The sequence below is a fragment of the Rana temporaria genome, chromosome 1 (genome assembly GCF_905171775.1).
Source record: "Rana temporaria chromosome 1, aRanTem1.1, whole genome shotgun sequence".
NCBI lineage: Eukaryota > Metazoa > Chordata > Amphibia > Anura > Ranidae > Rana > Rana temporaria.
Genome location: NC_053489.1, coordinates 407,400,546 through 407,415,832, shown reverse-complemented (window position 1 = coordinate 407,415,832; position 15,287 = coordinate 407,400,546). Strand labels below are relative to the sequence as shown.

Here is a 15,287-nt window from a genome sequence, read left to right as displayed (position 1 = left end):
TATATAATGTTTGGGGGTTCTGCGTAATTTTCTAGCAAAAAAATTATGATTTGTACATGTAGGAGAGAAGTGCCGGAATAGGCCTGGTATGGAAGTGTGTATAACTGCCCGGTATGGAAGAGGTTAAGAGAGTGCTCCCAACGACAACTCGTTATGTGTATAGAGGACACCTGTCCACAAAAACTTTTTCATTTAAGCCCACCATTATGGCCAAGACCATAAAGCTGTTAAAGGACATGAGGGGCAAGATTGTAGACCTACACACGGCTGCAATGGGCTACAAGATCATCAGCAAGAAGCTTGGTGAGAAGGAGACAACTGTTGGAGCAATTATTAACAAATGGAAGAAATATAAAATAACAGTTTATCGCCCTTGGTCTGGTACTCCATGCAAGATTTCGTCCTATGGGGTAAAGATGATCATGAGAAAAGTGAGGGATCAGCCCAGAACTACAGTTCGGACCACAGTCAGCAAACAAACCATTGGTAACACTATTAAACACCATGGATTGAAATTCTGAAGCGCCCCCCGCAAGGTCCCCCCCCTCCTCCAGAAGGCACATGTAGAGGCCGTCTGAAGTTTGCCAGTGAACATCTAATTCAGAGACGGATTGGGAGAAAGTGCTTTGGTAAAATGAGACCAAAATTGAGCTCTTTGGCATTAACTCGACCCGCTGTGTTTTGGAGGAAGAAATATGCTGACTATGACTCTAAAAACACCATCCCCACAGTCAAGCACGGAGGTGGAATCCTTATACAGTACTTTGGGGCTGTTTCTCTGCTAAAGGTACAGACTGATTTTTGCCGCATGGAGGGGCCATGTATTGTAAAATCTTGAATGAAAACCTTCCCTCAGCCAGAACACTGAAGAAGGGTCATGGATGGGTCTTCCGGCAACAAAGGAGTGGCTCAAGAAGACGCACATTAAGGTCATGGAGTGGCCCAGCCAGTCTCCAGACCTTAATCCTATAAACATTAATGGAGGGAGCTGAAACTTGGAGTTGCCAAGCGACAGCCAATAAACCTTAAGACCCCTTTCACACTGAGGAGTTTTTCAGGCGGTTTAGTGCTAAAAATGGCGCCTAAATACCGCCTGAAAAACTCCTGCCCTGCAGTCTCAGTGTGGAAGCCTGAGTGCTTTCACACTGAGGCGATGCGCTGGTGGAACCGCTCCAAAAGTCCTACCAGCAGCATCTTTGGATCAGTGAGAGGAGTGGTGTGTTTACCGCTCCTTCCTATTGAAACAATGGGACACCGTGGCTATACCGCTGGCAATGCGCCTCTGCAGAGGTGCATTGCGGGTGATATTAACCCTTTTTCGGCCGATAGTGGGGGTTAAAACCGCACCGCTATCGGCCGAATACCGCCGCAATTCCGACGGTATAGAGCCACTAAAAATAGCGGCGCTATACCGCCACCGCACCTCTCGCCCCAGTGTGAAAGGGGCCTAAGAAATTAGAGTGGACCAAAATCCCTCCGGAGATGTGTAAAAACCTGGTAACCAAGATACATCTTACCTGTGCTTGCCAACAAGGGTTTCTCCACCAAGTACTAATGTTTTGCTTGGAGATTAAATACTTATGTATTACTCACTGAACTGCAACTCCATTTATAACATTTGTATCATGTGTTTTTTTTTTTTTTTTTTTTTCTGGATTTTTGGTTGATATTCTGTCCCTATCATTTAAAATAGACCTTTCATTTCTGGTGGGAAAACTCACAAAATCTGCAGGGGATCAAATAATTATTTTCCCCACTGTATCTCAAGCACCCTGTTGATATGCAGATATTTACTCATAGTGGCTCTTATTTGTGGTTTAAAATGTTTTCCCAAGCCATGCCTTGTCAAAACTCTATGCTACAATGTTCAAATGTCTCCTCTGCATTCTGTTGAAGCTTATAGCGCAATGACTGTGCTCGGTCATCTTCTCCTATAGCCAGAGAAGTCGGGATTTAAAGCTCCCCATCCAGACACCCGACATGGAGGTCTCGGACACCCAGCTGCCTTATTCCCTTCTGTTACATAACCGAGAGCCAAAATGTAAACCAAATCCCAGCTGCTATAGCAGCCATGTGTTTGTTTACATGCCTGTGCTGCCAAAAGGGTTACAGGGCCACGTCGGAAAACATATTTTGAGGGTATGGAGTTAAAATGTGGTGCCACTGAGGTTGTTGCGCTCCTTTTTTTTTTTTTTTTTTTTCTACATCCGGAGTATGGTTGTTATCTATGGGTATAGAAAGTGCTACAAATATTGTGTACTAATTGTTTGGTGAAAAATGAATTCATACAGCTGATACACAGGTATCTAGGGGATTGATGTGGATTACAATTCATATTGCTATAAAGGTCCCCAAGCCAGTTTTAATTTGCCACCGTTTTTTTTTTGTTTTTTTTTAATCTACCAACCATTACCTTGGTTTCCCCTGACACGCTGTCTGGAATATATATTTGACCATTAGTTTTTTCCAGGGAAAGTATTTGCTCTAGCAAAAATCCATTCAATGCGGGCATAATATGACCAGGTGTGTGTGTGTGTGTGTGTGTGTGTGTGTGTGTGTGTATCAGTTCGAGGGGGGAAAAAACCTTGTCTCTTACTGATTAGAATTGGAAAATGCATGAGAGTGAGCTTTATTGCACATTTTGTTTCCTGTTCTTAGTATAAAGGGACAAAGTACTTAATGTGACATTTGATTTATTGAAGTGTTTTTTTTCTATTTCCTCTACCAGCCTGAGTGGAGCATCTCCCTTCTTAGGAGAGACAAAGCAGGAAACGTTGACCAATATCTCTGGTGTTAATTATGATTTTGATGAGGAATATTTTAGCAATACAAGCGAACTTGCAAAAGATTTTATCCGAAGATTACTGGTCAAAGATCCCAAGTGAGTAGTTTAAAAAAAAAAAAGTTTATATTATAATATATATATATATATATTTCTCATTTGCTGACATGATCATTTAGTTCCAGGACAACGTCCATTATTGCCCAAGGTAAAGATGGTAAAATGCACCCCCCAACACTCATCACCCTAACAAAGATTTTTTTGGTTTCATTTATTGGTTTTAGTGCTTTTGTAATATTTTTCGATAAGAGCAAAAGCAAATACCTGTCATTAGGTCAAACACTCAGAACTTTCTTGTGCAATCTTCCCTCTGTTCTCTCAAGGAGTCTAATTGATCCACTAATGGACTACAGAATCAATACTGCCTGTGTTGTAGTGATAAGGACTAGAGATGGGCTTTGGCGTGTTTGGGATCCCGCCAGGAAGCATACATTGCTAATCGCAAGCAGTGAGACCTTTCTCGATCTGTGTAGCTGCAGAATGGGAAATGTCTCACTGCCTGTGATTAGCGGTGTGCAGTGATGGCTTCCTGGCAGGATCGGGCAGTTGGGATCCTGAACATGCCCAAGCCCATTCCTGATGAGGACAGTTCAGATAAAGACGACATGTATGACAATGCTAGACAATGTGTATGCAATGGAGAGAGCTACTGCACATCCTGAATGAGAGCACCACTTGTTGCAAGGACTTTAAGCAGCGTTTTTAGCCAAAACGCTTAAGGCTCCTGCGGATTCACATTAGTCGTCAGCTAAGTCTGCAGATTAAGAGCTCTGACTTCTGATCTGCAGGTTTGTTCCAGAGATGTTTATTGCTGCCATGGCCTAGTGTGCGTCACTTTCTAAAATGGTCTGTCGCAACCATAACCTGTGTCACTTTTTGAGGAGCAAAGAACACAGTACATCTGCACTCCTGCTCCAAGTCATCAGCCTCTGCACTGATTAAGGTTACGAGTACACTACAGAAGTTCCCTCACACTCATGGAGGATGTCGGGCAGACAAATGGGAATAGTGGACAGGCCAACACACAGGGAGCAACACCTTCTTGACAAAAATTCTAGATGGAATTGGGCCGGTCTGTTATTGCATCACTGCAACAAGTCGAATTTTTAGCATAAATGGACATGAAGGTTGCATGTCCATATCCCCCCCCCCCCCCCCCCCCCACCAGCATCAGCAGTTTCTGTGTTTTGCAGTGGTCAAGCAGCAAAGCTCTTCACTTTGGTCTTTCCATTCCCACTCCATTTCCATTCCCATAATCAAGTAATTGTCCTGATTCTGGTGCTGCAGTGCTCTTGGTGAATCCACATTGTTGGATATTTGTGTGACCCTTTTTTTTTTTTTTTAAAGATCACTCCGCCCCAACACAGGTGGCTGTAGTGTGGGGACAAAACGGGAGCTTTAGTGCTTTGGACTCAACCTATGTAGGTTTATTCTCAACCTACATAGGTCTGCGTTTGATTCAACCCACCACTTGGAGTAGTCTTTGACACAACCCAAGCCCAGGTGTTTCTACCCAAGGAATAAGTGTTGACCCTCAAAGCTCATGTCCAGACCCTGCGCTCCAAACAGCTTCCTGTGGTCTGATTTTACATGAGGGTACCAGGCTTTATTGTGACCTTGCACTGCTTTAAAGCTAGAAGATCGACCTGTCAAGTTTTATAATCACACTTTGAAGGCTTACTTTGCATGGTCCAAGACATGGCTATATCACCTTAGACCAGTGGTTCTCCACTCCTGTCCTCAGGACCCACTAACAGGCCAGTTTTGAGAGATGACTAAAATAGATCACAGGTGATATCTCAAATCCTGCTCAGTAATTGCAGTATTCTAGTCTGCATCTCCCCATTATAATACTTTAAAATCTGGCCTGTTAGCGGGTCCCGAGGACAGGGGTTGAGAACCACTATTCTAATGATGATTTGTGTAGGATGTATCTTGTCCTTCCTCTAATTTGGGCTTGAGCAACGTTTGGCCTTGAGTACCCTGACTGGTCCAGTCTCTGCATTGGCCATTCTCTTGGAGACCGCTGACTACTTATTCTCTGGTAAAGAATTTTAAGAGGTTGCTCACATTGCTCCCCTTGTTCATACATATGTCTCGCCTTTTGGGGTCTTAATTTGGTTCTGTTGGCCTTTTAAAGAAGTCTCGATTTTGACCCTATTCTGGATTCTTCCTCACTTGTAAGTATAGTTTTTTTCATTCTGCTATTGCGTATTACTATTATCTTGCTATTACAACAGCAAGACTGGTCTCGGATCTCGCAGCCTTATTCTCTAAGAAACCCTTCCTTTTTCTTCATAAAGAGGTGGTTTTAAGGCCATGAGCCTTATTGCTCCGTAAGGTGGTTTCCTCCTTCCACCTTAATCAGAACATTGTCCTGCTCCAAAGAACACGAGAGATCTCGCTACATTGTTTAGTTGTAGTATTCACTTTTTTCCCCCCCCCCCTCAGCCACTGTGTCCTTCTGAACCTCAGATTCCTTTTATTCTGTTCTGCAGGGTATTGCAAGGGCTGTCCTGCATCTCCCCCCCCCCCCCCCCCCCCCAAACTCTAGGTGAATTAGGCAGGCTGTCGCTAAGGCCTATGCCTTGAAGAATGGGAAATCTCCTTTCCCTGTTGAGGCTAACCTGACTGATTTTAGTCGCTAATCTTCGGCTTTAAGGATGTTCAAGCTTCTCATTGAATTGGGAACATCTTTCCTTTGTTTTGGGCCTATTGGCTTTGTTTGCTGTATTGCCTACCTCCCTGTTGTATCGTTTGGGGGTGTTCCCTGGTCAAGATAAAAAAATGGCCTCTGTTCTGTACTGTACGATAAAGAAAAATAATTTTTGACTTGACTAGTGTGTTTTTTTTTTTTTTTTTTTTTAACTGATTATATGCTAAAAAAAAGTGCATTGCTGGGAGCGGGAGGGATTATCCCGATCGAGATGAAGATGTGGGGCCAGCCTGTATTGTGCCTTTTAAGCACTGGACTCCACTAGAGACACCCACCTATGCACTCCATGCAATTAGACCGCGGCAGAGTGCTTTTACAGGTCTAGAGTTTTGATCCACATGTCTGGGGAAACCTATTCCTGAAAACCCCTTAGGGGGGTATGCCCATCCAGAAGGCATATAACCTGGGGGAGCAACATCACCACCTTTCTACCAATTGGCTTTTAAAATCCCCATGTTTTTATTGGGAATGATTTATTCCAGTTGTTGGTTGCCAAGTGGTAGAAGACATCTGTGGTAAGCCAGGATCTTGCATTCTTATGGGAGCCTAGGTGTGCTAAAGGGGTTAACTTGGTAACAGCAGTGACTGTGTCACTCTTAAACAGTGAAAACTGATGACTGCAACCATTTTGTTTTTATCTATTACCCTGCCTTGGGCCTGGGCACAACACTGAGTTTGCGTACCCAAAATTTAGTTGAGCCTACTGTGCACGTACACAGCATTGGAGATTGCTGTGTACATGCACAGTAGGCTTAACAAAATTTAGTTTAGCGCGCAGAATTGGCTCGCTCGCTCACTCCTCCTCACCACCACCACTTGACACCACTGCCACTATTCTTACTTGATCTTTCTGCTGCTTTAAGTGATGATCACATTTAGTGGCACAGCAGGCAGTACCCTTAGAGTGATTTCCTAACATACATATACATGGTGGATAATAGGTGTAAAGGCAGGAGATTGTTGGTCCTGACCAGCTTCCACTCGGCTAGCAGTTCAGAAGGACTACCACCATCACCCCTAAAGACTTTGACACAGATAATTGCATCACTCCTCGTGGTCCTGATTAATACATTGAGTATCAGTCTGCAGAAAAGGATATAATTTCCATCCTTATTGATGCAGTCCATACATGCCTAGATCTGGAGCTGCCTGTGTCGGATGCTTCTAAGGGAACTAGCCTGGTTCCCTAGAGAGCCATTCACAAGTTAAGATTTTTCCAGTACATTCCCTGTTGCAGCCAGTCCTGTGTAGGATATACATAATTTAACAAATGCAATATATTAACTAAAATTTAACATCAAGATTTAAACCAATGCATATGTGCCAAATCATATAAGTGAAAGAAACATTAGTGTGTGAAGTCAACACTTGGCAAAATATGTGCACTTCACCTCCAGTGTCCATACCTACGTATATGCAAACGGAACTCTCACCAGAATTGTGTGACCTGTTATTGCTAAGCAGGTCATACAAAATGTAAGATGCAATACTCTCAGTACAAGTATTGGCTCACAGGCAGAGATGTAGTGTTTCCTAATGGCCACCAGTGGATTTGACAAATGTTCGTTCATGCTTAAAGGGGTTGTAAAGGTTCGTCTTTTATTTTCTAAATCGGTTCCTTTAAGCTAGTGCATTGTTGGTTCACTTACCTTTTCCTTCGATTTCCCTTCTAAATATTTTTTTTCTTTGTTTGAAATTCTCACTTCCTGTTTCTCCTCAGTAAGCTTTCCACCATCATCCGAGCGGTGGAAAGTCATTTAGAACAGCTTACTGAACACCTTACTGAGGAGGAACAGGAAGTGAGAAATTCAAACAAAGAAAAAAAAACATTTAGAAGGGAAATCAAAGGAAAAGGTAAGTGAACCAACAATGCACTAGCTTAAAGGAACCTATTTAGAAAATAAAAAACAAACCTTTACAACCCCTTTAAGAGACAAACGTTGCCAGATCAATTAGTGCTTCTTGGGCTTTTCAGCATCATTAATCCTGTTTTAGATTAAAAAAAAATCTTCCACCTGGTCTTCTGATCACACTTGGAGTAGTTATGTTGGATGTGCAGGCCTCAGCTAGCCTAGACTTTGGTTGTAAGTCCCTTCAGGTGGTTCCGTGGGTTCTGTTGAGCTGCCTCTGTTAGTCAGTCAGTTTTTTTTTTTTTTTCTTTTGGGCCTGTTAGTCTTTTTTGTTCTGTTTCCTACCCCTCAGTTGGACAGTTTTTGTACATTACATTGGCTCTATAATACTTATGTGTCCTTTGATTAGGAAATACGATTTTTGTCTTTCGCTTGTAAAATCCTGTTCTTGTAAAAGTACCTTACAGGATGTGGGTCCTCCCCTTCTGTTCTCATAATTCACTTCAACTGTTGTTTGCTAACAAAACTGAGGCATGCTGGGAGTGGGAGGGGTTATATAGGCTGTTCTTACAGCTTTGTTTGCCAGTGTCAAATACCTTGAAGATGGCAGAATGATCCATTGGATCCAGAATGCTTTATTCTGTGTCTTGTAATAAACACCAAGAAAAGAGTACAGCAGGGCTCGACAAAATCCGGGCGCCCGGTCGCAATTGCGAGAAGAAATAGTGACCTGGCGCCCGGGGAAGCTTAGGCCTGTAGAAGGCCGCAAAGCCGCGGCCTCAATTACCGGCCGGCGCTGGCCTGCTGTGATCGCGCGGCAGGGGAGGTGGGGGCGCACAAAGACATGTGTCTCCGTGCGCCCCCACCTCCCCCGCTACGATATCCGGCCCGCGCCGGATGGTGATTGAGGCCGCGGCCTTCTGCAGGCCTAAGCTTCCTTCTGTGATCTTGTGGTGCGCCATCTTGTGGTGGCTGTTGGCATTACAAGTAAAACAGCAATCCAGCAATTCGAATGTGTTTTTCATTGTGTTTTCACTGCCATCTCCTTCCCTCTAATTGGAGCCCCCAAACATTATTATATATTTTTTTTATTCTAACACCCTAGAGAATAAAATGGTGATTGTTGCAATACTTTCTGTCACACCGTATTTGTGCAGCGGCCTTGCAAGCACACTTTTTTAAATTAAAAAACAAGACACCTGTAAAGTCAGCCCAATTTTTTAATATTGTGAAAGATGATGTTACGCCGAGTAAATTGATACCCAACATGTCGCACTTCAAAATTGCGTCCGCTCGTGCAATGGCGACAAACTTTTACCCTTTAAAATCTCCATAGGCGACGTTTAAAAAATGCTACAGGTTGCATGTTTTGAGTTACAGAGAAGGTCTAGGGCTAGAATTATTGCTCTCGCTCTATCGATTGCGGCGATACCTCACATGTGTGGTTTAAATACCGTTTACATATGCAGGCTACTCACAAATGCGTTTGCTTCTGTGCGTGAGCGGGCACGTTTTCTGGCTCCTAACTTTTTTAGCTGGCTCCTAGATTCCAAGCAAATTTGTCAAACCCTGGGCTACAGCATGCTACCAGTCAAGGTTTCTCAGCCAGGGTACCATGGAACCATAGGGTTCCTCCAGGCGTTGCTAGGAGTTCCATGAGCAATGTCTGCTTGTCCAATTGGTGCCCACTGACACCATTGATCTTTTTAGCTATCTGTAAGCGAGTACCTTTTTTTTTAGCAGGGACCAGAAAGCAACAAACAATAGCAGAAGTTAACCAAAGGGTGGCGGTAAAGAGCAGAAAATGGCAAAAAAAACACGTGATGTTAGGAAAGTTTTAGAAAAGTTTGCAGAAAAGTCTGACTGTGTGTATGCTATGGGTGTGGCCGGACAAATCAATTAGGAAAAAAATCCAAGGAAAAGTTTGTTGGATGTCTGACTGTGTGTATGAGCCTTTAGGCAGCTACAAATGTTTTGAGACTACCTCACCCACATATCTGCAAGCTCAAGGACAGAGCCTTTTAATACAACAAATGACTGGTAACCACAGAATTGAAAAACAAAGCCACTGTATAGAAGGGCTTTGTCCCTTGCCTTTTTTAAGTGATAAATTATAATTTTGCTTGAATTTATCTTTAGATTTTACTTCTTTGGGACAAAATCAATTTTTATAATGGTTTACTAAAGTATCAAATAGAAACCTCTCAAGCACATGACTGAATGTTTTGAAGTAAATACAGATTAAATTCAGTTTAGTTAATTACCCATATGATTATTGTTTCAGGAAACGGATGACAATTGATGAGAGCTTAGAACATTCATGGATTAAGGTGAGCATGAACTGAAGGTTTATAGTCTGAAGAGTTTTTATTTTTATAATGCCTTTAATTCTGTGTGTGGGGTGTTTTTTGTTTTTGTGTTTTTTTTAATTGAAAGCAAAATGTGTCTAAAAGTAGCTACCACAAGATGCCTCCTTCTTCTTTCTTTTTTTTTATTTTTTTTTTTTTTACCTTTTTGTTATCTAGAAGTCCCTTCTCTGCGCGCATCTTCGAGACTAGTTTCCTTATTTTACAAGCAGCTGACTTCAATACTTAACCCTGACAACTGCCATTCCCTTGCCCTGTGGGTGTGCCAATATTAAAAGGCACTCCATAAATTCTTTATAGAAATTCACTGCTAACACGAGCCAGAAGGTAGCTGTATTTTAAGGAGAGGGGGGAAAAAAAACAGCGAAATCCATGTTTGTGAATTTGACTTTGCATCCATTACATCAAAAAAAAAAAAAAAAAAAAAAAAAAAAACATACCATAAATACATTTTTAATTCAGAAAATTCATACAATAAAATCTTTAGTATATAAGCAAAAGTAATTTTTTGGTCATTTTTAAAATGTAATACAACAAAGGCTATCATCAAACAAAAAATGTCTACAAAAAAAAAGTCTGGACTGTGAGGAATTATTACCTTAACCACTTAAGCCCCGGAAGATTTTCCCTCTTAATGATCAGGCCAATTTTGGACCATTGACATTTATACAGCGATCAGTGCTAAAAATAGCCACTGATTACTGTATAAATGTCATTGGCAGTGAAGGAGTTAACACTTGGGGTGATCAAGGGGTTAAATGTTTTACCTAGGGAGTGTTTCTAACTGTGGGGGGATGGGACTGCCTGAGGGAGGAGACTGATCAGTTGTCCCTACTGCTTAGGAACAACGATCGGTCTCCTCACCCCTGACATAACGGAGATCTGTCTATTTACATTGATGGACCTCCTTTCTGTCTCTCTCAGGAGCAATTGTGGGTGCCTGGCAGACATCGCGACCTCCGGGCAGGCGCATCGGCTTCATCATCCTGCCTCGGGGGCGCATGCGTGCCCCCTAGTGCTACAGTTACGACTACTTGCCCAGGGGAGCCATCCTGCGGCAGTATAATGATGGTGGCTAGTCTGCAGTTATTAAGAAAAATAATAAACCAGTGTACCAAGCTATAAAGTAACAATGCAAAATTATAAATTTAGTTTTTACAAATGTATGTATAGTGCTCTTTACATTATTTTATTGCCCCAACAATTTTGAAACAACATGCATGAAAGACCATGGTACACCCATTAATAGCAAAAAATGGCCTCTGTCTCCCCTATATAGCTGGGAGAGTTTGTAACCCACATAGATAACTTATCTTCCAAGTGGAGACATATCGATCCTGTTTAATAAAGTTCATCCCCAAAAATGGTTTATTAATCAGTGTCTATATAGAGCCTTGGTTAGAGACACACCTTTTTACTGCTGACATAACTTGCGTCTGCCTCCATGCATTGGTATCGCATGTTATTGCACAATGTGTGTGTGTGTGTGTGTGTGTGTGTGTGTGTGTGTGTAAGACTGCATAGGGAGTCCAAACCTACTCCAAGGATGCAGTCATTCAGTCTTCCACTGAAATTTAACAGACATCCACTCATTCCCATGTATGGTTGGTAAAACAGATTGGTGGTAACATATAAGAGCACAGCAGCTAAATTCTTTTTTGAAGAACCTGCCACATAGTTCTCATGCCATTTGCTTGTTTCAATAATTAGAGCAGATCAGAATTACTACAACATATGAAAAGTATGTAAACCATCACATAATTTTCATCTGTTATAAAGGCGAGTCTAAATTAAGGAAATTGTAGACAGAACAGACGTAGCCAACCCAGGAAGCGTGCCAAACCATGTCCAGAAGAATGTTAGCTGTATACTATAAAGGATGTCATACTGATACGTTGCATAGATTGCATCCTATTGCCCAAATGTAATATAAATAGTGTGGATAATTTCAGATCGCAAGAGGCTAGAAAGAGTCAGTAAATATGCAAGTAAAAAATGTGTGTGTGATTTAAAAAGTAATCTCCAGTATGATCCACGAGTCCTCCCCAAGTGAATTTTAGCATGGGGACGCATTTTTAGCATGGCCCCAAACGCCAGTTTTGTTGGCCCCACTTGGTGGTGTCAGATGTACTCCTAACTGAAACAAGCAGATGACAGGAACATTATTTGGCAGGTATTGCAAACCTGGATCTGGAAATCTGCTTTACAGTACCACACCCTGGAATGTATGTATATTTCTGTTAAACTTTAGTGGAATACAGCACTGAAGGATTGCATCCTTGAAGTAGGTTTGGCAATATGAATATCTATTTAGCCTTACAGAAATGGGTACTGAAGGTTTTGAAGTGTGTTGCCTTCCTCTGGATCAACAGTTGTGAAAATGGAGGTTTTTCTATTTTTTTTTTTTTTTTTTTTTTTTTTTTCAACTTGCTGTATCCATTTTACGAATTCCCTCTGTGTATGTCCTTCAACATTGAAGTCCTATGATGTAATATTTCCTCATCATATATTGCTTTATTGAATGATCATATGTGCATCATAAGTATTTGCTTAGTTGCTAACCTTTTGGTGCTCATTAACCAGCAAGCAGAGTCCTGATGGTGAATCTCTAGCTCCACAGTTGGTCAATATGAATTTACATTAGTAGAATTGTAGATTGTACTAATAAGAAACTAAAATGAGTATTGCTCTCTTCCTCATCAGGCAATAAGACGCAGGAACGTGCGCCATGAAGATAGTGGAAAACGCCCTGAGCGCCGGAGATTGAAGACGACAAGACTGAAGGAGTACACAATTAAATCCCACTCAAGCATGCCTCCTAATAACACTTATGTGAACTTTGAAAGATTCAGTCATGTGCTGGAGGAATTGGGTGCAGCTGAGGATGCATTGCGAGAGCTGCAGAAAAGCCAGAATACCTCCCGTGAGGATCTTTGTGCCCTACATTCCATTTATGAGGAAAAAGAAAGCTGGTATCGGGAAGAGCAGGAAGGTGTAACACGGCAACTGATGGGACTAAGGCAGGAGATGCAGCGTGGTGAAGGGCAACGTTCTCAGGTTCAAGAAGATATAAGGAGTGCAATGCTTGTTGTGAATGGCTTGAAGAGAAGAATGGGACGTCTAGAAAATAGATATGAAGCACTGGCTGCCCAGGTCAGTGCAGAGATGAGCTTTGTCGAAGATCTTCTTAAAACAATGGAGAGGCCAGAAGATGAAGGTCTTAGGGGTGTGTGCTAGGCTTGCCTGTAGGGACACGGCTGCCCCTTCTCATTTAGATAAGGCTAACTAGAATCGGCTTTGGAAACGCTATATTTTGTTCACCCACACAGACTGTTATCATATCTGCTACATTTTACCTGTATAAGGATGTTGTATGATTCCATAGAGAAGTGAAAGTTATGAGCAAGTAAGTGTTTGAACTAAGATTTGGGAGAAAAGAAAGTGACATAAAAGTTGAGGTATTTTGCAGGTACTGTGCAGCAAGGACTAAATTGGGGTTGCTGGCTTAGTAAGGAATGGGCTTCTAAACTTTTTTTTTTTTTTTTTTTTTTTACTTGTACTTCAGTAGATTTGAGTCTTACTATTTTTTTTTTTATTTTATTTAGGTAGAGTGGCTTAAAGAAGGTTAGAACCTGTGTCGGGTTTGCTGTTTCCATAAAATAGATTTCTAGATGGACATGAGGGGGTGATCAACCTGAGAACACAGACCGCAATACATTACTTACAGAAGTTCTAAACTTTCCTCCCCTCTAAAGCAACATATGTTTTTATTGCTGCTTGTTCCCTTTTGGGAGGATTTCCCCTTACTTCCTGTTTTAGTAACTTTGAAAGTAAGGAGATTTTCTCTCCCTTTGTGTTTTGACAACTGTCAAACTGGAACTGAGCAGAAATCTCCCACAGGACCCATGATAAAAACAGCAATAAAAAGTTTACAAATCTTTTACCTTTCAGGTTTCTTTTTAACAGCACAGGAGTTTGGCTTTTAGGTAAGAGTTCATGCGCTATTTTATATTCATTCTGAAAAATGCTTTGTTTTCCATTCTTTTAAGGATTCTGTTTTCATTCATCTTGGAGGACCAGTCATCACGTTTTTCCCTGTTGTGTATATTTATTAAAAAAAAAATAATATTAATTTTATATATATATCTGTAATGTTTTTTTTGTCACTTTTTGAGTTAAAACACTTGATAAAAATAAAGTGAGATTAGAGACTGGTTGTTGGCTAATAATATTGTATCAAAAATTGTTGACGGACGCCACCTATAATAAAATTGTGCAAAAATAATTATTATAAAATATGTGACAGTTGCCCCTATAAGTGTGTTTGTTTGTTTTTTTGTTTTTTTATTACCACTTCAGACTCCACCAAAACAAGAGACTTGCTCATGGTTTATTTGCTTCACTCGTCTCTGCACTGGTTTCGCATCATTTGTGGTTTTCTTTTGTGCTTTCATTTTGTTTTATTTTATCAAAATTGGAAACCAAATGGCCTTTATAGGTCCAATAAAGGCCAGCTAAAGACATATATCCATACATACAACATTTTAGAAAACCTCCAACAAACCCCCCCTCCTTCCCTTATGACTCACGATCTTCTCATTTTGGCAGTTTTACCTTGCTTCCCATTTATCCTCTTATCCCGTTACTCTCAGATTTTCCGCATAGCTCCATGTTTTCTTGAAATCTTTCCAGTTTTTCCATTTGTCTTTGAAACCTATTTTTTCCTCTTCAACACTATACTTCAACTCCTCCATCCTATATGTTTCCTCCACCGAGTCTATCTATTCCCATATTTGTGGGCTTTCCACCTCCTGCCATTTTTTTGGGGGATCAGCCTTTTGGCCCCATTTAATAAATGAGGGGTCAATGACTTTTTATAACCTTTTATTGCCTCTTCTCCATGAAATAGAACTGCCCATGGGTCTTTTTCCATCTCCCTCCTAGTGATATCTTTTATCAGGCCTAACCTTTTCACCTTCAGCAGTAATTTTATAAAGTTTTGAAATGGCACCTTTTTGCTCTTTCTGCTGTACAGAGCTGTTCCATCGGTGTAAGCTCTTCCCCTGTCCTTAAAGGCTGGGGTAAGTTCTGTACAAAGTGGCTAAGCTGGCGATACCGCCACCCATCCATTATTATTAATTCTTCTTTAGATTTTAACTCCTGAAGTGAAATGATTCTCCTTTTTTTCTTTTTTTTTTCCTTAATTGTACTTTATCTTTTATAATCCAATTCCCTAATTCCCTCCCACAATTTTTTTCCAGGTACAAAATATTCATTTTCATTTAGATCTATAAGTTATAGTCCCTATATCCATTTGTTTGGGCAGCCTATCCCATATTCTTAATGCGTTCAGTGTTAAAACGTGAGTATTAACATTTAGTGTTCTATACTGCGGGGGGTTCCATATTAAACTTCCCAGTTGTGTCTTGGATTTTCGATTTTTACCCATCTTTTTTCTTGTTTATCTTTGGCCCACTCCACTACTTGAGACAGTACTGATATAGACCTGTATC

At 41.1% G+C, this 15,287-nt stretch overlaps 1 protein-coding gene across 1 annotated transcript in view; it reads left to right on the top strand.

The window, feature by feature from the left end:
- DAPK3 (death associated protein kinase 3) overlaps positions 1-13,988 on the top strand; it is a 35,916-nt gene extending 21,928 nt beyond the window's left edge. The window contains exons 6-8 of the mRNA XM_040324062.1: positions 2,729-2,881; positions 9,693-9,738; positions 12,478-13,988. Coding sequence (XP_040179996.1) covers positions 2,729-2,881; positions 9,693-9,738; positions 12,478-13,011 — 733 coding nt within the window. The 3' untranslated portion in view covers positions 13,012-13,988. The remainder of the gene's footprint in view (positions 1-2,728; positions 2,882-9,692; positions 9,739-12,477) is intronic.
- The last annotated feature ends 1,299 nt before the right edge of the window (positions 13,989-15,287 follow it).